This window comes from Lineus longissimus, chromosome 3 (assembly GCF_910592395.1).
Source record: "Lineus longissimus chromosome 3, tnLinLong1.2, whole genome shotgun sequence".
Lineage (NCBI taxonomy): Eukaryota > Metazoa > Nemertea > Pilidiophora > Heteronemertea > Lineidae > Lineus > Lineus longissimus.
The window spans coordinates 21,213,178-21,239,355 of NC_088310.1; the positions used below are offsets into that span (position 1 = coordinate 21,213,178).

Genomic DNA, 26,178 nt, shown 5'->3' on the forward strand with positions numbered 1-26,178 from the left:
AAAGCAGGTGTGGTTTGGACCTCACGGTCTTTTGTGACCACACAGTCTTTTGTTTGGTGCTTGTGTGTTGATGCCCTCGATGGCTTCCTCCTCTGACTGTTGGATGTGGTGATGATATATAGGCCTAGACGGAGTGTGACTGAATCACAAACAAACTCTAGAGGTTACTATATTGAATTATCTTTTTTTAGGGTGACGAAGAAAATATCTAACAAAAAATCAACTGTAATCAAGATCATAACATCATGATTACTGCATAAAGATGTCAGTATAAAGTGAACTAACAGACACCAGTGACCTAGCTGTCGAAGTTAGGTCTTCGTAAAGGGGCTGAGGAGAGATTCAGCATGGCGGATGTTGATCCTGAGACTTTGCTAGAATGGCTGCAGATGGGCCAGGGAGACGAGAGGGACATGCAGTTGATTGCCCTTGAACAGCTCTGTATGTTGCTGCTCATGTCTGACAATGTGGATAGGTGCTTTGAAAGGTGAGTTTATTTCCTTCACAATTAGTTTTTTTTCGGTTGGCCCAACTATGAACATTCCCAAGCTGGGTTCGACTTTCCCACTTGTCTGCTTGCCCTGGACAACCAAACTAAATTGGACAAGTTACTTCAGTAAAGTAGTTTCCCTGTGGACAAGAAGAAACTTCTGAATCTGATTACTGAATTGATACAAGACTTACATTAACATGGCACCAAAAATGCTTACTCATTCATGTGAGGCACACCTCGCTATCTTGAACTGTACTAAAATTTATTCATGAATCATAATATTAGTTTCTTCTTGACCTTCAATGAAATAAATTTATCACGTACTGCGTCTATCTTTAAAATTAATACTGTCCTGTAGTACAGTTTTCACCAATTGTTTTTTTCAATTTGACTATTGATTTTGCGTAAACTGCAGTTACAACATTTGTTACACTACCAATTTCATCATTATTACTTTATCAGTGTGGTGGTGATCATGGTGATGTCATTGTTTTTCCTGTGATCAGTCACATGTTACATGCCACACCTCTCCAATAGTGACAGCTGTGTCAAGTGCCTTTTCTACTGTACGCTTGGTATTTTGTACCACAATACATCAACTGTGCGTATATATACATGTACACCACACTTTCAAAATCCATCACTTTCTCTACAGCTCTATTGTCATGACAACACCTATAAACAAACGTAATGGTCGTGGATGTCAGATCTCTGTAACTATATATTGACATGATGTTGACCATGGTGATATAGCCATTGCAGTATTACATGTAGTATGGAGGCAATGATGAAGTGGGTGACTAATGAGATTATCAATCAGTGTTGATGCATTTTGATTTACATTCCTATGTCCATAAACTTTACCTGTGCTAAAATGTTATTGTACTTTGTGATGCCTTTTATTTAGGCAATCCAGAACTGGAAAATTTTTGATGCAATGTATGAAACAAGCTTACAAAATTCAATTGTGGCAATTTGCCATGGGTTAATGACCCTTGTCTTGGCTCATTTGCTATTCTGCTAGGCTTCATTTCTAGCCATCTGGCAGCTGACTTTGACAGGTAGAACAATTTGTACATGTACATACACAACTGATACATCTGAAGGGTAGATGGTAGTTTACCTGAGATAGTGAGAAGAGCTAGGCAATTAGTAAAATAGTGTGTGTTGTGTGAAACTTAGTCTGTATTTATGCTCAGAAATGAAGATTTAAAAAAATGATAATTTGAACAGTCAGTCCTTCAAAAGTGTTGTGGTATGGTGCGGCGCGGCACGGTAAGGTTGTCTCCACTGCTTGACTTTTGTTGAGCTGGCCATATGAGTATTTGATATTTTCTTGGCCCCTGGACATAATGTTCAGTTTTGAATTACAAAACAGACCCTTTAATTAGGCATAGGCCTGAGAGCTTTGATAATAATCTTATTCCAGAGAATTTCATGTGCATTATGTATTTACTCCCGAAACAGCTTTTTGTTTTCAAGAGCACTTATTATAACATGACTACCATGCGTCAACTGGGAGTTCTTAATCCGGTAAGGTTCTTGCATTGCCAAAATGGTTTGGAGTCCTGGAGTATTAACTGAGACAAAGAGGAGTCATGGAAGTGGAGGGGGTGATACTAGCAATGCAATGAATTTTACATTTATGCAATAAAATGTAACTGGAGGGGAAGAAAAAAAGAGTTAGTTTTGAAAATGCAAACCCAAACAAAGGCAGTCAAACTCAAAGCATTGAAGGTAGGCCTAAAATTCGCTATAGATTTGTCAGTCTGTCAGCAGGTGTCCTAATTTGATACAATGTATGTAATTCCTATAATGACATCAGGCCCACATTTATTATACATGGTGGGGTTTACATGTTTTGACAAGGTGTAAACCATGGACAAGGGAATTTAGTACAGTGCATGTTTAACCATGGTGCCTCTGTTCTTGTTGACATGCATACCCATGAAAGTCATGGATACACTCTGATAGAGCCTCTTTGTTGTATAGAAAGTTTTTCACTTTGTTTAGTGTTAAGTTCGTGTTCCATATTGCACGATATAAAAATATTTACCACAAAATTGTTAAATCTGCTGAATTGAGATTGATATGTCTATCATAATAGCCCTCAAAACATTTTGATTTGAGGTTTAGTTTTGGGTCAAGGTGACTGTAAACAAAGGAATTGGTTTCTCTATGATGAGATCGGTGAGGGTTAAATACAAGAAAAACTGACCAATGTTTCAGAGAACTTCATCTCCAAGATTCAGCTTTTTTTGGAAATAAAAGTTAGATATATCTAACTTTTATGGGGCACTTTCAGTTGTAGTGCTGGAATACGTGACCATCCAATTTTCCTTGATTTGATAACTTTGCTCACATGATCATCAGAAACATGATCTCTTCCAGCAACCTGGAACTTCAATATCTTGAATGGGTTTTTGAATAGAAATGTGACACACACTAGAGTGTGTCTGCCGCTATAAACATGCTGTATACTTACGGACACTTTCCTAGAGTGTCAATATCAGCCTTTCCTTTCATAAAAAACCCAAATTTGTTCACTTGGAATATTGTATTGTACGTCACCGATCACTTTATGGAAAGACTTTTTTTTATCTCTACTTAATGTTCCTTCTCATGACTTCAAGTATGCGCGACTATTAATCCAACCCATGTCCAGTGCTAGATTTTGAAAAAGTTTTCAAACCATTATTACATGATGATAAAAATATCAATCATTCATGACCATCATTCATAGTCATGCAATGTGGTACTGTATTTCATCAAACAGTCCAGGCCCATGTGTGGGCCAGGTCGGTTCTGGCCATTGTTTCCACTTCACAAAAGGATATTTACCCTGACCATTCTCTGCTATTGTTCACAAAGGTGATGTAATTTTTGAGAGGATAAATTTGATGCTATTTCTAGATTTTATCAGGAAAAATCACAACACCAAGTCCCCTCAAGGTTCACACTGAGTGTCTTAAATCTGACTCTGTTTGAAGAGTAAATATTTTGCATACTTGTGGCTATTTTTGGACCATTTGCAGCCTGGTTGTTTGTCTGCTCCCTGTGACTGAGCAATACTATGATATCAGATTCCCAAATACCAGTCAACTTCTTGCTGTGAGTGTGACTGCTTGAAAAAGTCAATATTGTGTACAGCTTTGCCCTCATGGCCCCAAAGTGTGCGGTTTCTCATGGTGTCAATGTGACCATGCATGTTTTATTCATGGTCAAGAGAAAGCTTTTTATCTTGTATGTGGAGATCATGAGATGACAGGAGCCGAATATAATTGCTGGTACTTGCACTGACAAAGATTGATTGCAGTATGAACTTGAATTCTCTAGAGTAACTCGTGGTTGGTGCTAAGACAAAGGGTGATGGCAGATCACTGTTGAAGGTGATATTCCTGGCTGAATGAAAGGCAAAATTCACAAGATATTCTCCTACTCTTTGTCGAATGCATTTGGTGATATTGACCCCCCTGTCCATCATTTCTCTTTTCAGTTGCCCTCCACGGACGTTCCTGCCAGCCCTCTGTCGTATCTTCCTGGACGAGTGTGCACCTGACAATGTCCTGGAGGTTACTGCCCGGGCCATCACGTACTACCTGGATGTATCAGCTGAGTGCACTCGCCGCATTGTGGCTGTGGATGGCGCCATCAAGGCTATCTGTAATAGGCTTGTCATCGCTGAGATGTCCTCAAGAACAAGCAGGGATCTTAGTGAGCAGTGTATCAAGGTATGTTGCATACCAACTAGGCTTTAGGACTTGCATTGCATTGAGTGTGCATATGCAACCAGATTGAACAAGTCGAACTAATACAAGTATTTGTGAATGGTTTAGGACTTACATCATCTCCATATTGGTCATTGGAATTCAGCAGCTGTTCCATATTAAGAACAGATGATAGTAAGATGCATGAACTATATCACCTTGCTATTTGTATGGATATTGAGGTTTACAGTTCTGAAAATGAATTGGTTGATGAGCCTTGACTTCACTAGCACTCTTCTTTTACTTTCAGGTGCTGGAACTGATATGTACAAGAGAATCTGGATCAGTATTTGAATCATCCGGTCTGAACTGTGTGCTGACCTTCATCAAGGAACATGGAACCCAGATCCACAAAGACACTCTCCACTCGGCCATGTCAGTCGTGTCCCGTCTCTGTGGAAAGATGGAGCCACAGGACGCTGCTTTGGAATCCTGTATCGAGTCACTCTCAACACTTCTGAAGCATGAAGATCAGTTTGTAAGTACTGTTTTAATTACTTTCTAGAAATTTGTGCTGAATTGAGATGCCCTCATGATGTTCAACAGCTCCATGCTGGTAATGTCGCCCCCTGATGAGCTGGGTATTGCAACATATTTGGTTGGAGCTATTGGATGTAGCGCACAAGTTGCTGGTTTGCGTGTACTCCTAGGAGATGGTGATAGGTAAATAGATGTTCAGTTGAAACTTCATGAAATCTTACATGTTAATCATGACTGGTATCATCTTTTCAGGTTGCTGATGGTGCTCTACGGTGCTTCGCATCCCTTGCAGATCGTTTCACGAGACGTAGCGTTGAACCTGCTCCCCTTGCAAAGCATGGCCTGGTTGCGGACCTACTGCAGCGATTGGCTGCAAGTGGTGTCGCCGGACCTGGTATCTCCTCTACGCCAGGAGGAGCTGCCGCTACCCCTGAAATCAAGAGCAGTCCTAGTATTTCGACTGTGATTAGTCTGCTCTCTACATTGTGCCGTGGATCGCCAGGAGTGACAACCGACCTCCTCAGATCAGAGTTGCCCGATTCCATTGAAAGTGCGCTGCGAGGAGATGAGAGGTAGGCTAAAAATAATTATATCATGAAGCAATTCAGCCATTCCTGAAGATTTGAAAGTTATTGTGTCTGGACAGAACTTAAGCTAATACTTTGGCTTGAGATCCCTCTTTCCAGAACATTGCTTCCCAATCCCAGGTTTTGATAAATTTTGCCAAGAAACAAGTGTTTATTAATTTTGATGTAGTATTTCATCTCTGACGTTCCGGGCTTGCAATGTGTCACTATTTCAATTTCAGATGTGTTTTGGATACAATGCGTTTGGTCGATTTGTTACTCGTTCTCCTATTTGAGGGACGCAAGGCACTACCAAAGTCCGGCGTGGGTACGCTCTGTAGCCGTATACCTGGCTTGAGGCGTATGGACAGTGCTGGCGAGAGATCTCACCGCCAATTGATTGATTGTATCCGGAGCAAGGATACCGATGCTGTGATAGATGCTGTGGATACTGGAAGTAAGTCTAGGTTAGATTAAAGAGCAACTAGGTCTGACTCTGATGTGGATGTCCTCTCTCCATCATATGGTGTTTTGTGAGGCACAATAGATGGAAGTACCTGGTACATATGCTTTTATTCTGATCAGTATCATCCTTAGGTTATTAAAAATATTGCCTGACAACTCCCAAGGCTGTCTGATTAATCTAACTATTCATTATGTTAAACAACTTCAGTTTATTCATATCTTTTCGTGTTTTGATTCAGGTTTTGAAGTGAACTTCATGGATGACGTTGGACAGACTTTACTCAACTGGGCTTCAGCTTTTGGAACTCAAGAAATGGTTGAGTTTTTATGTGAAAGAGGTGCTGATGTCAATAGAGGCCTGAGGTCGTCATCACTTCACTATGCTGCTTGTTTCGGCAGGCCACAGATAGTGAAAGTAAGTCAGAACTCTTGTATATCATGACATTGAGGTTTCCCTGTTCCCATATGCCTGCTGTGCTCTTTGCTTTACTTATTCCAATGTATTCAATCAAGTAAAAACTGATTTTTATTACAAAAAACCCTGTTAATCTGATTGCATTGTCTATTCAGACGCTGCTGAGACATGGTGCCAACCCCGATTTACGTGATGAAGATGGCAAAACACCGTTAGATAAAGCTAGGGAGAGAGGAGATGAAGGTCATAGGGAGGTCATACAGATATTGCAGTCTCCAGGTGGGTAAGGATGTTTGTGAGTAGGAAGGTTCTGTGAAATGAACTTCTAAAGATTTGATATTTGTCAACCTCTTCTTATGTCAGGATACTTGTTGTTCATATTTGTGATCTTTCTTTGTTAACTGCCTCTGTTTTGACTCATATTTTGCTTTCTTCATTCAGGAGAATGGATGGTGCCAGCAGCCAGTCGTGAAGGCACAGCACTCTCCAGCGTCATCTCAACTGCATCTGGTACAGCCTCAGCCCCAGTGCCTGCCTGTCCCCCAGTGCAGGAGAGTTCTGCAGAAAAGGACAAGAAGGAAGAGATCAATACAGAACTTGATAAAACCGAATCGTCAGAACCAAAGGGTGACCCCGAGATGGCTCCCGTCTACCTGCAGAGGCTGCTGCCAGTTTTCACACAGTGTTACCAGAGCACCATGCTCCCCTCAGTCAGGTACGCAGTAGCTATAGAGCTTTATTTCTCTATCCATGTGTAGATAACGAGGAAAGACGCTACCATTCTCACATCACTACAGAGTCTACTGTGTCATAAAGGCTTGAAAGAATTGTGTGATATCTTGTGCTTGTGATTTCAATATCTATCTCATGTTCCATCATCATTATTTTGCAGACGAGCCAGCCTTTCCCTCATCAAGAAGATGATCCACTACATACAGATGCCGCTCCTGGTCGATGTCTGTGCCATTGGGAACTTCGGCTCACAACTTGTCGAGGTCCTTGCTACAGTCTTGGATAGTGAGGTACATAATTCACTCTCGACTTAAATGATGAACCAGGGTTATGTTCTAAAATATTTCAGTCGCCTTCTTTTTCTGATTTCAATGTCATCAGCTCTGGCAGCTGCCAATACTTGGGGTTCTTGTAAACTTCCTTCAAACTTGGGATGTGTCTTATTCATTATGATCATTTTGTGTGTTTCAGGATGACGAGGGTCATTTGACCTCCCTGCAGATCATCCAGGATCTCACCAACAAGGACAGTGATTTGTTCCTTGAGCATTTCGCCCGCCTTGGCGTGTTCAACAAGGTGTTCACCCTGGCGGGACCCTCAGAGGAGGACTCTGGATGTAGGGGCAAGGAAGAAAAGGTCAGTTCAAATATCAAGCATCATTTTACAGCGGAGATAAAGACCAAGCTTTCTGTCTCTGCTTGTCTGATCATCCGGATTGCGGTTGACCAAAAATGTAACCAAAATTGTGAGGTGCCAGCAAAGAGTTTTGGCCGTAACGAGAGGAATGGGTTACAATTTGACACCAAAATTAATTATTTAGTTGTTGGCTCTTTCATTATTAGTAAGTTTTTAATGATAGAGGCTCAGCAGTAGCATGAACTACATGACTATGATCTTTCAATTTTAGACCCAGATTCTCCAATATCTTGTCAAAGTACAGTATTTTTATGCAGACATTTTTATTACAGTTGTGTTAGTTCCTATTTTGTTGCGAGTTATCATTTGCGTTGTTGTTCTCTTCAGATGAGCTTCTATGGATATTTGAACATCTTGTTGGCACTTGTCACTATGCTTGTTTCACTAACATGGACTGGCTTGATCAAATAGTCAGTCAAACTAGTGTGCTGAGGAGATGTCTTTACTTCGTTAGAGATGATAATATATTGCTCTTCTGTCTCTAATATGACAATAAGGGTCAATGAGACCAAAATCCACTGTTTTCTTTCCATTTCTAGGAGGAAGAGGTCTTGATGGAAGATGCTAAAGAGATCTTACAGGGTCGGCCCTACCACTGGAAAGATTGGTGCATAGCCCGAGGCCGGGACTGTCTCTACATCTGGAGTGATGCTGCTGCCCTTGAGCTCTCCAATGGCAGTAATGGCTGGTTCCGGTTCATTTTGGATGGGAAGCTTGCCACGATGTATTCGAGTGGGAGCCCCGAGGGAGGCAGTGACAGCTCCGGTGAGTAAAAAAGAGGTTTTCCCATTATGAATATCACTTGTGCTGTTCTAGAGTCCTTTATTTGAATATCTTTATTTGAGAAACTGTTTATGATGGTTAAGATACAAATGTTTAAAATAGGACAAAAATTCACAGCATTATTATTTGTCCTTTTGCAGAAAACCGAGGTGAATTCTTAGAAAAACTTCAGAGGGCACGTAGTCAGGTTAAAACTGGCACACCTAGTCAGCCAATATTGTCTCATCTGAGCCCCACGAGGATCGTCGTAGGCAACTGGTCATTGATGTGCAAGAAGGATGGAGAACTCATCATCCATAACTCTGATGGGCAGCAGCAGGCGACAATCCTAAGGGAGGACTTGCCTGGGTTTGTCTTTGAGTCCAATAGAGGGACGAAGCATACCTTTACTGCAGAGATGTCACTTGGTGCTGATTTTGCTCCGGGTTGGGCTGGCAAGAAGAGCAAGAAGTTGCGCTCAAAGGTTGAAGCTGTAAAGATCAAGGTAAGCATTGGCCTCTAAAATATGCAAATATTTGTATGACCTGTTGATGCCATAGTGATTCCAAACTCCCATCTGATATCCTCCGTTTCAGGAGAGATGTCTGATGAATTGGCTTGAAATACAAAAACCTAATCTGATAGATTGGATCCGTATATTATAGGATTTGTGTTAATTGAGGCCTCTCATTATGAAATAAAATGGTTTTGGATTTTCATATAATCACTTTTGTCTCCAGGTGAAGACACTTGCTCGGGAGCTGTATGACAAGCATTTCAAGGTAGCCCAGGCTACTCCTAGAGGTGTGGTGGCCAAACTGTGCAATATTGTCCACAAGATCGAATCGGCCATGGAAAAACAAGTCAAACCTGCTGAGGTGAGAGTTCTTACAATTTCCTTTATAAGATCTCAGTCAGCCTATAAATCAAAAAAATATAATTTACTGTGGAGTATGAACAATTGACACAACTTTACCTTCAATTATCAAGATTAAGTCAAGCACTTCATGGGAATGTTTCATCGATGTTTCCTTCATGCGCATTTTCAGGGTGCTGACTCCTTCCTTGAGTTTGGCCTGAAGGTTCACTGCATGTTAAGACTAATAGTCATTGTCTTGACCCTGAAACAGTCTGTTCTATGTGTTTGCAGTGAAATATTTTATGTTGTGCTGATGCTGTTCCCTCATTTTCCTCTCATAGGGCATGGAAGAAGTCAGTTGGAAAGAAGAACTTCGCTCAGCCCTCGATGAGTTGACAGCACTCCTGAGAGATGAACAAACGATATCTGCGTATGAGCTGCATAGTAGTGGTTTAGTCCAGGCTTTACTCAACTGTTTGAACAATGTAAGTTGTCCTGAAAAAGAGAGGATTTATGGTGGTGCTGTGGACAGACATACAATAAATGTGCGCATCCTACCTGAATCGTACACCATTTGACTAGAAAAACATGGAGATCGAAAAATTATTATTTTATCTACAAGTTGGTTTATAAGAACTTGCATTTTATTTCAAAGTTGCAAGGTTTTTTTCACTACCAGTAATGTTATTTCTTACTGTTCAGTGTTGTGAGTGTCAAATGTGTTTGGACGCTCCTGATTGTGTGCAAGCTCATTGGCTGTTTGTTTATGAGAAATGTTGCCCTGTGGTTAATGGGTTCGTCTGATCTCCATTGAGTGACTTCCTGTACTTGCAGAATATGGACGAATGCTTTGGTGATGCCAAGAGGCGAGCCCAACAAAGAGTGAATATTTACAAAAGTGCCTTTAGGGGAAAAGAAGACGGGTAAGGCTGTCTGGTGTTGTTTGCTCTGTATAATAATGGCAAATTTATCCTTGGTGAAATATTGAGTTTAGAGCTTTGCCCGAATGAGGACATTGTTATGTAAAAGCTACTCGTGGCAAAGATATTCCAAGAATGTCACTTGACATTGTCATTGAAAGTGTTGATTAACTCATGTCATGTGTAGATGTACAATGTAAAGCCGGTCAACAGAGACATGTACTTGTCAAGCTCTAGGTCCTAAACCTGTGATAGAATATGTCACAGGTGCACAGCACTATTCGCTGATGAGCAGTCGCGAATCATGAAGGGAGCCTCTTGTGTAACCCTCCCCTCTTGAAATGCCCTACTGAATCTATCCAGAAATGTAAAACTAGTAGTCTTTCATTCCTCCAGGTCAACCACCCCTGCAGTTGCTCTTGTTAGAAAGCTGATAGCTGTGTTAGAATCGATCGAAAAACTCCCTGTTTACTCATATGATACCACAGGAGGTGGTTATGGACTTCAGATCCTGACGCGACGTTTGCGGTTCCGCCTCGACCGCGCTTCTGGTGAGACATCGCTTATTGATAGGTCTCGACGCCTCCTGAAGATGGAGCCATTGACTACTGTTGGTGATTTAGAGAGATACCTTTTGAAAATGGTAAGTGATCGGTTAATTTGACTCATCCCAACTAGAAGAAAAGCTCATTCTGGCAGGGGTGAAATGCAGTTGTCCCCTCCATCATTGTTAGTATGAGCTTATGCTTTGCCTGTGACAAATCATACTTGCTTGGATGGGATTGCAGTGGCATCTGAGGTTTCTAAGGGTGTGCAAACCTGATGCTGGTAATTCTAATTATTTTCTTTTGTTGCACCCCACAGGTTGCTAAGCAATGGTACGACTATGATCGGGGTACTTATGTGTTTGTAAAGAAGCTGAAAGAACCGAATTCAAAGATTTCCTTCACTCACCAGAGAGATTTTGATGAGAATGGACTTCTACATTGGATTGGAACAAATGCAAAGTAAGATTTTCCTCTTGTAAAAATATTTTGACAGGTATGCAAGATTCTCCTCAGATCTTCTGGTCTTCTGAGGGCTACTGAAATGATTTCTTGGTTATCAGCTGTCCAGTGACACAGCCATGTCTCCTTGGGGCTAAATATTGTTCGAGACCCATTTGTGGCTGCGGGGTGTGCCTTGTTTGTCAAATTTAAGTATTTTTTGCATTTTTCTTCCAGGACTGCATACGAATGGGTAAATCCTGGCCAGTATGGTTTAGTTGTTGTATCCTCCTCAGAAGGCAGGAATCTCCCCTATGGTCGCTTGGAAGACATCCTCAGCCGAGACTCGTCGGCATTGAATTGCCATACCAATGATGATAAGTAAGTTTGTTGTTTATTTCATAATTTAAGGTCTGCTTTTCAGGCTCAGAGCTCAGAACATTTGCACTAATGGCTGTATCACCAAGGCAAATATCTCAGATTGAACATGAAGCTATTGAAAGCTACAGATTAGTACCTCCATGTTAGCTTTGTCCACTTGTGATTGCACTGCTATTACTATCTTGCATGACACAATGATGCTTAGAATATCTATACCAACCTGCAAATGCTGTCTTCTAAAAGTTCTTTCTGACTTTGTTTGCAGGAAGGCCTGGTTCTCCATTGATCTTGGTCTGTGGATCCTCCCGAGTTGTTACACGCTCAGACATGCTCGTGGTTATGGGAGCCGCTCGGCCCTCAGGAACTGGCAGTTCCAGGTCTCCAAGGATGGCACCAACTGGACCACGCTCTATAACCACGTCGATGATTGCTCATTAAATGAACCTGGGTAAGTCTCTGTACATGGCTTGAACTCTATTGTATTCCATGAATTTCCAACAGGGCTGGAACTCCTGGGCCACAATTTAAATAAGAAGCTCAGCTAAATGTTTGAGACTCGTCCCTTACTGTATTTCAGCTCAACAGCATCATGGCCCATTGAATTACCAGGAGATGAGAAGCAGGGCTGGAGGCATATCCGTCTGCAGCAGACGGGCAAGAACGCTAGTAGTCAGACACATTACCTGTCTTTGTCAGGATTTGAGATTTATGGTACAACTACCGGAGTATGTGATGATTTAGGTAAGTTCTAACATCTCCCTTGTTTCTGCGGTGAGCTTATTTTAGGCTTTTAGTCATTAACAGTTCGGTTGGGAAGACCTGATGTCATTTTATACCATGTAGACTCCTCAGCAAGTGTAGTACCATTTATTGGTAGTCTGCCGACTCCTGACCTTCTATTGTTGGAGCTCACTTTCTCCAATTGATAAGCTGGGCACTAACAAGCCAGCCTTCCCCTTGAACATACATAATTCCCATGTTCTTTCCTCATTTCCTTAGGTAAGGCAGCGAAAGAAGCTGAAGCCAACCTGCACAAACAGCGCCGTCTGCTCCGAACACAGGTGTTGAAGCAGATGGTTCCAGGTGCTCGAGTGGTGCGCGGGATGGACTGGAAATGGAGGGATCAAGATGGACATCCTCCAGGCGAGGGGCGGGTCACAGGTGATCTACACAATGGTAAGTCAACCTAAAGTCCACTGAAAGGCAACATCCCTGAACAAACAATGTATCACCAGAACTTGTCTGTAGATGGCAGTTTCTCTCTGCACTAAGGGAGATACCACACATACATGAACATGTATAAAGATGTTCGTGAGTTTTCAAATGAAATGATATCATCTCTCTTCCTTTCTTTACAGGTTGGATTGACGTAACTTGGGATGCTGGCGGTTCCAACTCTTACAGGATGGGTGCAGAAGGAAAGTACGACCTTCAGTTGGCCCCGTCTCACGATCCTGATAAACTGAAACCATTATTGAAGGAAGGTGCTATGGGAGGGGTAAAGACCAAACCAAATAATCCACAGGCTACAGATTCTGTCAAAAAGGTAGGTAGATGTTCTTAGGAGACTATTAGGACATAGAGTTGGGAGAATATTTGGAACCACTGGCTAAGGCAGAAGGCATAGTTAAGTCGTTAAGTTTTGCCTGATTTCTCCTTTGATTCAAGTAGGTAGGGAGATAGTGTTTCTTCGCTCATTCTGTTGTATTCTACTTGCAGTCAAGCTCACTAACGAGCAGGAAGAGCAGTTCAACCCCTAGTCTAAGTGATGTATCTGAATCAAAGGCGTCTGTAGCCAGCACGGAGCAGGCAGCCTCAGCTGAGAATATCTCTGCTACCGTTAGAGCGGTGAGTTTGGTGTTGTTCCTTAATAGAGAGTATGTCTTTGATAGACCAGTGGCCACTAAGCAAGGTTTCATTTGTACTCTGGCCATACTAACATAGAAGCAACTGGTGATTCCCAAAGTATTGGTGATGAGAAATGGAAATTAGATCTGTTTCTTATTCAGTTCTCATTTTGTTTCTCTTCCTAGGCTGCAAGAAGTGTGGCAGAGAGCATTAGTATGATGAATGAAGATGCCTCAATCAAAGTTCATATTGATACTGAGGAGAGGCTATCGTCCGAGACCGTCCTTGTTCACCGCAGTGCCGAGGATGCATTCTTTGATGGCGCTTGTGGCGAAGACTTGTCCTTGAAATCAACTGAATCGTTGTTGAAAGGAGCCGTTGGTGGCGTCGTAGTGAAGAGCAGTAACTCACAGAACGCGAGTAACATGAATGATTCAAAGACTGATCAGAAAAAGATGGATTCCCAAACGCGCACTTCGCCAACCAATCCGATGAGCGTGAGTGTTCCAAATCTGCCAAGCAGTACGGACCAGACGTCAAGTTTGTTGGAATCATTCTCGTCAGTTCTGAGGAGGAATCGAGGCAACAATAACATGACGAGGTGTAGTAATATGAGCAGTTTGGCGAGGTTGGCTTTGCAGGCAAATTCTCCAAGTACAAGTAAGTAGAATTTTAGACTTTTGACATATGTAGGTATCATCACAACTATCATTGAAAACATAGTTCCTTTTAAAATTTGTCTGTGAGTAGGTCTTGTTACATTTTACTTGTTTTGTTCCCTGCTGTGAAAGTGGTATTTAAGTTTTAACTTTGATATAAGCCAGCACAACTTTTGATTGATATGTTGTAATGATTCTATGTGATTTTTTTTGCTCCACAGACAGCTTACTGAGCCAAGCACAGAGTTACCCTAACTTGACAAGCAGCGGTGCGGCCGTCACGTCTAACACCTTAACCAGCTCCCATACAATGGGGATGGGAAATGCCACATCTCACAGCCAGGCCCTTACTATGAGCCTAGCGTCTACATCAAGCGAGAGCGACAATGACTTCTTGGAAAGTTGTCGTGCAACGACTTTATTGGCGGAGCTCGAAGATGATGATGATCTGCCAGAACCAGATGATGATGATGATGAGAACGATGATGAGAATGATGACGATGATGAATATGATGACGGACTGGTATGCAGCTTTCTACAAGCTCTTGGTGTGCGTGTCCTCGATCGAAAAAGATTAGGCACTGATAAGAATACTGAAGTAAAAACCGTTTTATTTTACAATCTCTACAGTTGAAAGTTTGGCTAGTTGAGGGAGAATACTGAACCGAACAGTGTCAGGATGCTCGCCTCAGTCTCGCCGAGATACTGTCGGCTTCCCAGTTCACCCCTCACAGCTACAGCCAATTATTCCATAGCATATTGTAAATATTGGACACCTTCCCTTCTCATGGGCCGTGGTTCCTCTAAATAATCTTAATACCGTACCAATACTCCTTGCCTAAAATAGTGATCGAAAATACCCCAACACTTCTCTCTAATGCACTGTGGCAAACCAGTTTTGTCACTTCGGCATTACAAATAGTGACCAAAACTACCCAACTCCCTCGACAGTTCTGGTGGCAGACCAGCTTCATCCAAATTTCATTCTAATCTTTCATAGCTTTGACAGTTGAAGCAAGTCATTGTCATTCAGCATGAGAAGTTGTTTGGAAGATTGTACATAAGATGTATTTAGTGGCTGTTCACTGCTTTGTTCCAATGGGAATCCTGTCTGCGCTGTCAATACTGCCAGAGGTGGCTTATGCATTACTCCAATTGCTACATATACGCCACTCATTCCTGCTATTTGCCGAAGAGGGTTGGGTATTTGCAAGTAATAATGTGATGTACACAACTGAGTTGATACGGTAAACCGAAATTTAAGCACCTATTTAGTACAGTATTGCAATTTGCAAAAACTTTAAATAAAAAATCTAAAAAGCACAATTTTATTTTGGCTGTCCTACAAAATGGATTTTTCGTGTTTTTTTATTTTCGCAAATCATGGTTATTTGCAAATTTCGCCAAAAATAAAACATCGCTTTACAGTAGTTCTTTGTGACACTGACAATTGTTAGAGCATAGTGTGTGGCAACACTGATGCAGTGCAGTCAACAACATTGACTTAACAAATACAGTATTTGACGAATAGGTTATAGCTAATTGCATTTACACAACTTGGGAAGGCTTTATTAATGCTTGTAGCAAAACTGACTTCATAGGGCCAGCTGAAATGCTGTTAAAGATGCTAATATGGCGATTTTGAGAGAATATCTTAATCAAATATGTGCATTGCCACATTATTCCATCTCTTAGTGTCAGATAACCCTTTTGGCCAGTTTGCTATTGGAACTGATGATTGCGAAGATATTGATGAATCTGTCCGAGAGATGGGATGACTGTGTGATAAATTAGATCTGGATTGCCTAATGTCTTGAACTGAGTGTCAAAACTTGTTTTTACAAACATGGAGGATGTCTAAAGTGAGATATCCTTGACTGTGAAACCTATCAAACTGGTACTGGTATCAAACCTACGTACACAATAGCAAATTTCTTATTAGTATCGTGTCTCTTCGAGAGGAATTCTTGCTTTTCTTTGTGCAGTGATTTTTATCTTTATTTGCTTTATTGTCTCGTGATCATTTCTTTTCATTATGATGGGTCATTATCAGGTAAAAGCTGGTGATAGGAAAGAAAAATCTTGTAGAAATAGCTGCATTGTGATGTTGTCATCAAGATGATCCTTCAGCATTTCAATTATTGATAGATTATGGTCTTGAATTTTCCAAATGCTTTGTTCTCAATTTTCTCTCATTAATCAAAAGGCCTTTGCTTCAGTCATTCATATAATCGTCTCGACCTAAAATCAAGCATCGTTCTTTCTGGGCCATCCTGTATATGAACACCGTTACTGTGTCTGGTGATTGTACAATGTAGTATACTTCCCTACCTCTGAGACATGTAAAAATAATTATGGGATTTCAACACTTTGGGCAAATATCTTCTTATCTCCTCAGGATGAAGAAGAGTACGATGGCTCAGGAACTCGGACACGATCATGGGACGATGAATTCGTGCTAAAACGGCAGTTCTCCGCATTAATCCCAGCATTTGATCCTCGACCTGGGCGAACCAACGTCAACCAGACACAGGATTTCCAGATTCCTTCCCCTGGTTCGGATGAGAATGCTGCTGTAAGCGAGGAAGATGGTCCGCCTCAGCCGAGGTTGGCACTCTTCTTGAATGGACCTGGGTTACCTGGGGTAGGTATTCCAGTCTTAATCTCATGCGCTTTAATCCTTAACATGGCATTTGCTGTTCAGATGCATGTACAAATCAATGGAAAGCAAGTACCACTTCTGCTAGTAGAAAAAGCACTGGAAGTAGTCCGACCCATATTTTAGCTGTCCACCTGAAATATTCAGTTGAATGTCAGTAAAGATGTTTCTTCTGTTGTTTTATTTTATAGATCCCAGATACTGAGATTTATCTTCGAGATGGCCATGCTACAATCTTCAAATACGTCCAACAGCTTATGATTCAAGGTGCCATTGGTAATCGTGGGGATAGATTAAAGAGGATATGGGAGCCGACATACACGTGAGTAAAAATACTTATCTTGAAGCGAACAGAAATTGCAGATTTGCCCCATGACCTCACCTTAGACTTGTTATTTTGCTTTTTTATTGGATTGTCAAGTGTTAAAAATCAAACCATCACCTCAAACATTTCAACACCTCAGAGTACATTTGAGCTACAGTGATTGTCACATGTTCCTTATTCAGCAGTTTAAAGGTACTTAAGCCCATAATTCTGATGCTGAAGTGGTAAAGATGAATTTTGTTCTTTTTAAGAATTGTTTACAAGGAGCTGAGGGCTGATGATAAGCAGATTTTGGAGAGTGAACAAAATGGGGTAAGTCATTCTGATCATCATGTCTGGTGACTAAGATGTTTTTGCAAATCGCAAAAGTAAAGAGGATGGACAATTACAAAGGATTTCGCATGCTTGATCCACTGATTTTAGGTTGTAGCAGGGTTGTTATAAGGTTTTAGCAGCTTGCAGTGGAACCAGACATGGCACACCACAATCTCAGATTGCTCTATTAAAAGATATAAACCTTGGTTGAGCTATAAACACTGGTATTTGTCTCAGACGCCAGTAGAGCAACGTAGCCCAGTAGTGATAAAGTGCAAGTTGTCACAATAGTAGGTCACCATCTTTTTGATGCACATGATTCTTGAAATACACATATAAAACATAGGGCGTGACCTGATTAGTTGCACTATTGAACTTCAACAGACATGCAGGATCAGAGTTTAACCAAGAGAGAGAGAATTTGCATTTTGGATTCTGTTGAATTACATGTATGCTTATTGAATCAATGTGCTGTGGCTCAATATTTGAGATTTGAGAAATTGTGACAGATGAGTACAGAGTTGGGTGTTCTCCCAAAGGCTTACTTGCATGTGAAAACTTTCTGCCGGCAACTTTCATCCTGCATGCCACACCGATGGACATCTTGTTACCCTACTATACTACTAATCATATACAATATCTGGTGTCTTCAGACTAGAACAAATAGTTTTGGCATTATACCCATAGGAAAACCAGTTGTTTCTCTCGGTGTCACAAATACTTTTCAACACTTTGTGGCTAAATGGTCATGATTCGCATCATGTTCTATTTTCGTCTTTGTTACCCGGTCTTGCAGGGACGCTGGGCTGTCTCATTTGTGGAGCGCCACCTGGGCACAGATCAGTTACCTAAATCTGATGTCATTGACTATTTGCGCCAGAATGCCGATGAGTCTTTCCTACGGCGCTGGAAACTCACGGGCACAAGCAAAAACATCAGAAAGAATCGGAACTGTCTGCAGCTAGTCGCAGCGTACAAGGTTAGCTATGCTATCCTCTTGTTGTTTGCTACTGTCCACATCAAAATAACTTGTCAACCGGAAATGAGAATCAGTGTCCTTTATTGCCACATTTGAGAATATAATCTTTTGTTTCTGGTAATCGGCTTTTTGGGCTGTTTGTTATTCAACGGCGTTTCAGTGAGTTCAGAATTCCTTTTTCAACCAATTGTCCTGTTCTTGATATTGCCGACTCCCAATTAAAAAAGGGCGTCCTTTGATTTTGACGTGGACGGTTAGCTGTAACTTGGGTTGGTGTTAGTTAATTTGTGTCTCTGTTACACTATTCATGTGTTCTTTGCCAACACATTCGCTGCTGTTGTTGGTTTTGGTTATATTCTGTCCATAATACTTGGTTAGGTTGCATTTTGTGTAGCTTGGCCCCTGTTGCTGGGTACTTTTCCTGGTTTTCTAGTGAGTGTACTATAAGTATAACGTATTCGTTGATTATTTTCATGGCTTGGCCAATTCTGCAATTGTAGAAATGGATGTCAGGTGCATGTTTTCAATTATTTCAAATATTTTGTTACTGGTTACATTTCTACATGCCTGTATCCTGCTCCTTGAAATTTTGCATATGCCAAATTACAGTCCACCTAAATTTTCCTCTCAACTTCATGTGATTTTTGTTGGCCAAATATCATGGTTTAATTTGTAAGGTATGCATACATACTAATGACTTGCAAAAACTCATCCAAAATATGCATGTCCAGTCCTTGTCAACCCATTTGTGCCAGATTTCCACGATTTTGACCAATATTTGATATTCTTCCCTGTGCAATACTTCTTTCTACCCTCAGACTCAATTTTGGATCAGTAGTCTGTCTTGCACGGGGTTATATTGGCAGCTTGTTGCTTTATGATAACATGCTAATTTACAGCTTGCACACAGTTGGCACGCAATCTAACCCTGCATCCTGACATTAGATTTAGATATCTTTTTAAACTCTGCCTTTCTTGGTGTTCCTCCGCCAGTTGCCCAACACCCTGAGTTCAGTGAAATGTTTTCTTTCTAGGAATTTGTGAAGACTCTGCCGCTGTCACGTCAGGCAGGTGACGCACGTGAACGGTTACTTAGTGAATCGGATGCTCCGGTTGCCATGGAGATTAGTTGTAACGTGGAAGATGTCCTGCAGCTGCTTCAGATACTCTATGCAATATCAATGGATCCTGGAAATGGACAACTTGAACGTAAGTCACCGCATATTGACGAGGAAATTGAAAGTGACAGCTGAACTCAAAAATGTGCCAGTTCAGTCAGACGTGGTCAGTGCAGAAGAAACTTCCTGTTCTCTGGTTCTTGTTGGTAGTTGGTTTACTCAATCGCAATGTTCCAACTCTCTCCTACTGTTCCTCTCCATTCGAATTAAGACTTGGATTATTAGCTCATTAGTTCATCCAGTCTGACCCCTGTCATTTCATTCCAGTTGAAACACCCCAGTTCAATATTCCTCCCGAGGAGTTCACAAGTAAGAAGATCACCAACAAGCTTGCCCAGCAGATCCAAGACCCATTGGTGCTCTCCAGTAATGCCTTACCTGACTGGTGCGAGCGGCTCACCAAGTGGTGTCCCATGCTGTTCCCATTCGATACCAGGCAACTCTACTTCTCCTGTACAGCCTTTGGTGCTTCTAGGTAAGGTTCTTACAGAAGGCATGAAGATTCCCTTTCATTCAGAAAATCGACAGCGTTGAAACGTGACTGTACTCCCAAAGCGTCACCGTTTTTATGTCCATTGTAAAATGCTTTTACGTCCATTGTAAGTTTCTAGAGCTATCTGCCCTGGGTTATCTGTACATGACATTTCCAAAGAAGTGTTTGTTGCAAGTTCCGACGTGTTATTTGGTTCAATTTCAGGGCAATTGTTTGGCTCCAGAACAAGCGTGATGCAGTGTTGGATAGGAACCGTGGCCCGACACCAAGGAGAGATGATAGCAGTGAGTTCCGTGTCGGACGTTTAAAACATGAGAGAGTCACGGTTCCCAGAGGGGATAGTCTGCTGGATTGGGCCATTCAGGTCATGAAGCAGCATGCAGAGAGGAAAGCCATATTGGAGGTGAGATTCAATTGGAATTATATTGAGACTTTGTGGAACAGGAACTTGCATCCATCTGAGCTCTCATCGTTTAAACCACCAAGTAACCTTCCTCCTAATGAGTGCTCTCAGTTTAAATCCTAAGTTTTGTCCACATCTCAGAGTTCCCATGTTCTATTTTCAGATTGAGTTCCAGAATGAGGAGGGAACTGGATTAGGTCCAACACTTGAGTTCTTCGCATTGGTTGCTGCTGAGTTCCAGAGGAAGCAACTCAGTATCTGGCTCTCAGATGATGAGGTCCACGATGACCTTGAGAGAGAGGTCGACATAGGTCATGGGGTCAAACCACCAGGATACTACGTCCAGAGGTCATGTGGCTTGTTCCCTGCCCCTTTGCCGCAAGATGGCACAGACATTGAACATGCAGAACGTCTCTTTCACACATTGGGAGCGTTCTTAGCGAAAAGTATACAAGACAGTCGTCTAGTTGATATTCCATTGTCAAGGCCCTTCCTAAAGATGATGTGTCGTGGGGAGGTGGGGAGTCATATCACGCAACAATTCATCGAGTTAACCACTCGGGATGAAGACGTCAAAGATGAACCAGTGGAGACAGACAGAGACATTCACAGCATCCAGCGGTCGCACTCTGTCACCATCCCGCCTTGGTACTCAGGTGTACTCTGTTTTGAGGACTTTGAACAGATCAATCCACACCGTGCTAAGTTTTTACGTCAGTTAAAGGAGCTAGCTAATAGGAAAAGTGCAATTCTTAGTGACCAGTCATTGTCGGATAAAGAGCGGAGGAATCTCGTTGAGAATCTGACACTTGAGATGGCTGGTGGGGGACAGATTCACCTAGAGGACCTAGGGTAAGGCTGCACATTGAAAGACAGGAGTATTGAAAACCTTGTAGGAGCTGATGTTTTGTTTTGCTTGTCACTTGTACGGTTCCTGTGGGTGCTCAAAGATATTTCAGAGGTGGAGTTTATTATGAGGATGGTACGGTACCTCAGTAAACCTGGCTATAGGTAACAGTAGTATATTTGTTTGCTTCTGCACTTAAGGGGTATAGGATACTGAAGGCATGAATGACCAAATGTGTAGTGTCTCAAATGGAATCTACATTTATTGATTGGTTATCATTTCAGGCTTGTGTTCCAATATAATCCACCATCGAAGGTGTTTGGTTTTGATGCGATTGATCTCAAACCGAATGGGGCGGACCATGATGTGACCCTTGCTAATGTAGAGGAGTACGTTGAGCTGAGTCTGGCGCTCTCTCTCAATACTGGCATTCGACGGCAGATGGACGCATTTAGAGGTGAGTTGTGCGACCTTTACAGACAAAACCTTGTAATTGGAGATGGTTATTGGCATGTAAAAACAGGCTTTTAAACTCTGATTTAATAAGGTGAAAACTTCTACCGGGTAATTGAATTTGTTGTTATTATTTGCAGCTGGCTTTGACCTTGTGTTCACCATAGAGAAACTGTATTCCTTCAGTCCAGGTGAGGTGCAGACCATGATCTGTGGTGACCAAGCCCCTGCATGGACAAGGGAGGATGTGTTGAATTACACTGAGCCAAAGCTTGGTTACACAAAGGAGAGGTGAGTAAAACCATCGGTTTAGAAGTGGCATGTCAGAGTAGGGGATTGATTTCCTGAATTGAAGCCAACACAGTGCAATGCCTAATATTCTCCTTCATTTGCTGTTGTGAGTGTTGGGGATAATTGCCGCCACAATTTTGCACCATTTGGGTTTATTGGCCTAGTGATGGTCTTCAGTGAGGTAGGAGGAGTCTATCACAGGCAACGCATGTTTCTTAATGGAGTTTGTTGCTTGCAACAACATACCACATTGAGTTAAGGATTTCCAAGTTTGACAAGACTCTCAAAAATCCCTTTTATCATTTCAGTGCTGGGTTCCAGCGATTTGTCAATGTCCTCACTGCGATGAATGGAGACGAAAGAAAATCATTCCTTCAGTTCACAACAGGTTGTTCATCACTGCCACCAGGTGGCCTCGCTAACCTCTACCCACGTCTAACGATTGTGAGAAAGGTTGATGGTAATGATGGGAGTTTTCCATCTGTCAACACGTGCGTCCATTATCTTAAACTTCCCGAGTACTCAACTGAGGACATCACACGTGAGAGACTATTGGCTGCCACGAGGGAGAAGGGATTCCATCTAAACTGAGTGTGTGAATGTTAGGTTTTTTTAGCTCCCTGACAATACCTTATTCGAGTGGACATTACAACTTGCTTTTGTTGACCTCTCTTGCTTGGAAAGAGGACAAAGTATGCACTTCAGGCAGTTGCCCTGATGATATTCTGTGTGCTTTATTGACAAACTTGTAGCGTGGTTGATTTCATGTCAAGGTCACATGTGGGAAATGATTGTCACTGATACGTCTATGACATGAATTAGGAGTTCAGTCTCTCCTTCATTAAAACTTATATTAAGGGTCGATGAATGGTTACCTACCTTGCAATTTCTTGGATAGTTTTGAAAGTGCACGTTTTTCAAGTAGTTCTACTGAGTGGTGTTTATTTGTTGCCTATTATGGTCTTGAGGACCTAGGATATAGATTGCTGTTGGTCATCATTCATAATCGTTGCTAGCTTATGTACATTTTCTTCATGCACAGAGTAGGCATCGCAATCACAAATAGATATCTCTAATGAGGCTTATCGCTGCCAGGTGGTATCATATGACTCATCCAGGTAGCCTACTCAATAGCTCATATTGTCCTTAAAGATTTTTCATGCACCATTCATACTTTAAGCAAGCTTTTCCCATCAAATAATATCAAGTACCACCACATGTATGTATGATTTATATGTCTTCCTCTTTTAGCCAACAACTACAGTACAATATTTATGTTGACTTTAACTTGCCTTTTGTGTTGCTTTGAAATACATGTACATGTATTATGCCCTGTGAAGAGGCTTTAACATCCAGAAATCATGAAACAACTGGCACACATGCTAGTATGCCAGTTCAAATGCAAGCAGCTCTGTCACCATGTGTGTCAGATGCTCCAGGCTGGGTAGTGTCTTTGCGGTTTCCTCAGAAAGTTTAAATAACCCTTGTTTTGTAAGTTTGTTTGAAAGACTTTATTTGAGCTTTAAATGACGACTCCAGATTAACTTCTGAAAGTAGTAATTTCAATCTTTCTTTTTCTCAACGTCCTTCGTCCATTTTTGTGAGAACACAACACAGATCCTGAAATATTTCATCAAAACTTGGATGAATTATTGAAGTTAATTGATGTGTTTCATACTATATCCATGGTTACAATAGCTAAATATTTGGTGTATAAGTGTGTTTTATTAACACTGTGTTCTAGGTGTTTTTTCCAATAACCAGCTTTCCATTTCCTGATAATTTCTTCGGCGAGAAGAATATTTATTAATTTGCATTGAAATAAGAAACCTGATTATTGGTAAATATTTAAATAATTGGTTGTCATCATCAATGTTTTCTTTGATTTCGTTCCTTAATGAGGATTACTTATTAAGATATAATGATATGACGATGCTGTCGTTAGAATTATGATTTTACGTTAGTTTATTCAGTTGGCTTTTCTATGGACTACTGTGTCTCGTATCATATGGCAGCCTGATTTATGTGCCAAGAATTCATAATTGATGTATGTAGACTGCTGTATCACCTTTGTATCACCTCCATTAAAATGAAGCTGTGGGAGAAATCTCAAAGAGTGCACATATCTATCTACATTGTAGGCAGTTAGCATTGAAATTCAAACTAGTACATAGATTATCCACCAGTTGAAAATCCATTCTTTAACTACAGTACTGCCTAATTCTAGGCACTGATAGAAGATCATGTGCAATTCCTTGAGCGAAATAGGCAGGATACTGAGGCCATAACGCCAGTACTCCACCTCAGTTTCTCTCTCTCCCATTGTTTTCTAAGATTAAAGACATGAATATACATGTAGTTATAATAACGCTAGTTAAAAATTATTGCTTTTTGCTGCTTTAGCAAGTTTTGTTGTTACCAGCATTCTGTTAGGGCACATCTGCTTGCAGGACTTTCTTGCTAAAAAACATGTTAAACTCATGAAGTATTTTCTTTACCGGTACTCATTATATCAAGTCAGGGAAGTCGGTGGTCAGTTAGAGGGTCGAGGTCATAATCAGGAGGTTGTAGGTTCGACTCTTTGAAGGATAAACAGTGTTTCATCTCTGTGTCCTTGGGCAAGACACCTTACCCTACATTGTTTCCTTCGACCCAGGAGTATAAATGGGTACCAGACTACTGGTCTGCAATTTTTTCGGTTATGCCAGATAATAGTTCTGTCTATAAATAGGTTCAAATTATGGCTATCATGTAGTTCATGAAGATAATGTGTGAATCCTGTGATGGTATACCATGGTCTAGGGCATAGCAAAAGACAGAAGTTCCCGATATACATGTAAGTTTGGAAATCATAATTGTTCTTCCAGTAGAGTCAAAGTCTCTTTGATGGAGTGCTTTAATTGTCTGCAGGTTTGAATTGCAACTAGGTTGCAATATTTTTCAAAAGTTTGGGAAAAAAGGTCAAGAAGTCCTGTATCCATTAAAAAGAGCCTTTCATTTCCACTCTGATGGTAAAAATACACTATGAGAACGTAAGAAATTTTTTATCAAAACTAGAAAACAAGTCCTAGAAACAAGGTCGTTTCTTCAAAGGGTCATTGATGAAGGAAATACATCAAAAAGTTTCTCATTTGCTTGTGTGTGTTGTACAAAATTGTGTATGAGATAGAGAAAATTTGGTGATATACTTCATGGATGACCACTTTGCCATCTCATCTGGTTATTTTGAAGGGTGTTGAGTCGAATGATAAAGTGAAAGCAGCCTCGTCCTTGATCATGGTATGTATAGTCTGAAACTTTGTAATGATGATCTTTGTGATGTATGAATAAATGACATGTATAAGATGAAGCGGAACTCTTCTTCTTTATTGGTTTTCGGTGACATAAGTCAGTGGAGAGACGAAAGTGCACAACCCAAGGTTGGCCTTGACTGGTGAACTGAAGTTGTGAACTTTTGGCCTACCTTTCTGGGTTGCTCCCCTATCTCAACCTGGCCCGCAAACACCGACTAATTTGGGTCATCAATGAAGTGAACCATGAGTGATGCCAGTCCCACATGGGACAATGATTCACCAGATATCAATCAGACCAGAGATTGTCAGTCAGTGCCTTCCCCAATGATCTTGCGATAATCTCAAGCCATTGCTCTATTTCTTGGGCTTATCTGCTGTCTGACCAAGCCACCAAGATAGGTGAGGTATTAGCTAATGTATGCATAATTCCGCTGTTGTATTGGATCACTCAGTCCAGGGGGGAATAATTTCTTTGCCAAGTCTTGAGAGTGACATTGTCTTCACTGAGTCAAGGATGTGACAATGACCTGTAACGACATTGTACATGTATGTTACGCTCCCATTTTCCTGTAAAGGAGGCCTGTCCTAAGGTGCATAAAAGTGTTGTTGGTGTGCTGGACTTGAAGTTCCTTAAAAGCTGCTTCAATGCCCAGGGTGTGATTCCTATTAACTTGAAACTGGGTGTGATGCAAATTATTGCCTGGAGTGTGCTGGAGATGACTGTCCTGACTCGAGTTAAAAAAAGGCGAGTCTGTTCTACATGTACAATCAATTTTACTCATCATATTAAAACACCAGTGAATGCCCTCATTACCTCATGCCTAACATGTTAAGTGGTACATGTAGTGACACAGATACAGCCTCGAAGCAATGAGATATTTCCTATCACTGAGTGACGTCAAGGCCTAGTTTC

General features: G+C 41.3%; 1 protein-coding gene across 3 annotated transcripts; it reads left to right on the plus strand.

The window, feature by feature from the left end:
- The first annotated feature begins 204 nt into the window (after positions 1–204).
- LOC135484207 (E3 ubiquitin-protein ligase HECTD1-like) lies at positions 205–25,321 on the plus strand. 3 transcript variants are annotated; one of them, XM_064765445.1, is made up of 36 exons: positions 205–487; positions 3,990–4,224; positions 4,511–4,738; positions 4,993–5,312; positions 5,549–5,763; positions 6,011–6,186; positions 6,342–6,465; positions 6,628–6,901; positions 7,079–7,208; positions 7,390–7,554; positions 8,154–8,379; positions 8,538–8,881; positions 9,117–9,254; positions 9,577–9,720; positions 10,070–10,158; positions 10,552–10,798; positions 11,020–11,162; positions 11,379–11,522; positions 11,788–11,970; positions 12,100–12,263; positions 12,522–12,698; positions 12,881–13,068; positions 13,242–13,370; positions 13,556–14,030; positions 14,251–14,627; positions 16,428–16,673; positions 16,880–17,010; positions 17,265–17,325; positions 18,125–18,307; positions 19,342–19,516; positions 19,753–19,960; positions 20,183–20,381; positions 20,545–21,233; positions 21,513–21,685; positions 21,822–21,972; positions 22,281–25,321. In XM_064765445.1, exons 1-36 carry the CDS (start codon positions 348–350, stop codon positions 22,561–22,563), a joined length of 7,674 nt encoding a protein of 2,557 aa, XP_064621515.1. In that variant the 5' UTR covers positions 205–347; the 3' UTR covers positions 22,564–25,321. The 3 variants fall into 3 exon arrangements, with proteins under 3 accessions (XP_064621515.1, XP_064621516.1, XP_064621517.1); XM_064765446.1 differs by having other exon boundaries at positions 14,251–14,552; XM_064765447.1 differs by lacking the exon at positions 18,125–18,307.
- The last annotated feature ends 857 nt before the right edge of the window (positions 25,322–26,178 follow it).

Coding starts and splice junctions, on each gene's coding strand:
- LOC135484207 (XM_064765445.1), top strand. CDS start 348: ATGGCGGATGTTGATCCTGAGACTTTGCTAGAATGGCTGCAGATGGGC. Junction 9,721..10,069: donor TACTCAACTGTTTGAACAAT/GTAAGTTGTCCT, acceptor CTGTACTTGCAG/AATATGGACGAATGCTTTGG. Junction 14,628..16,427: donor GCACTGATAAGAATACTGAA/GTAAAAACCGTT, acceptor TTATCTCCTCAG/GATGAAGAAGAGTACGATGG.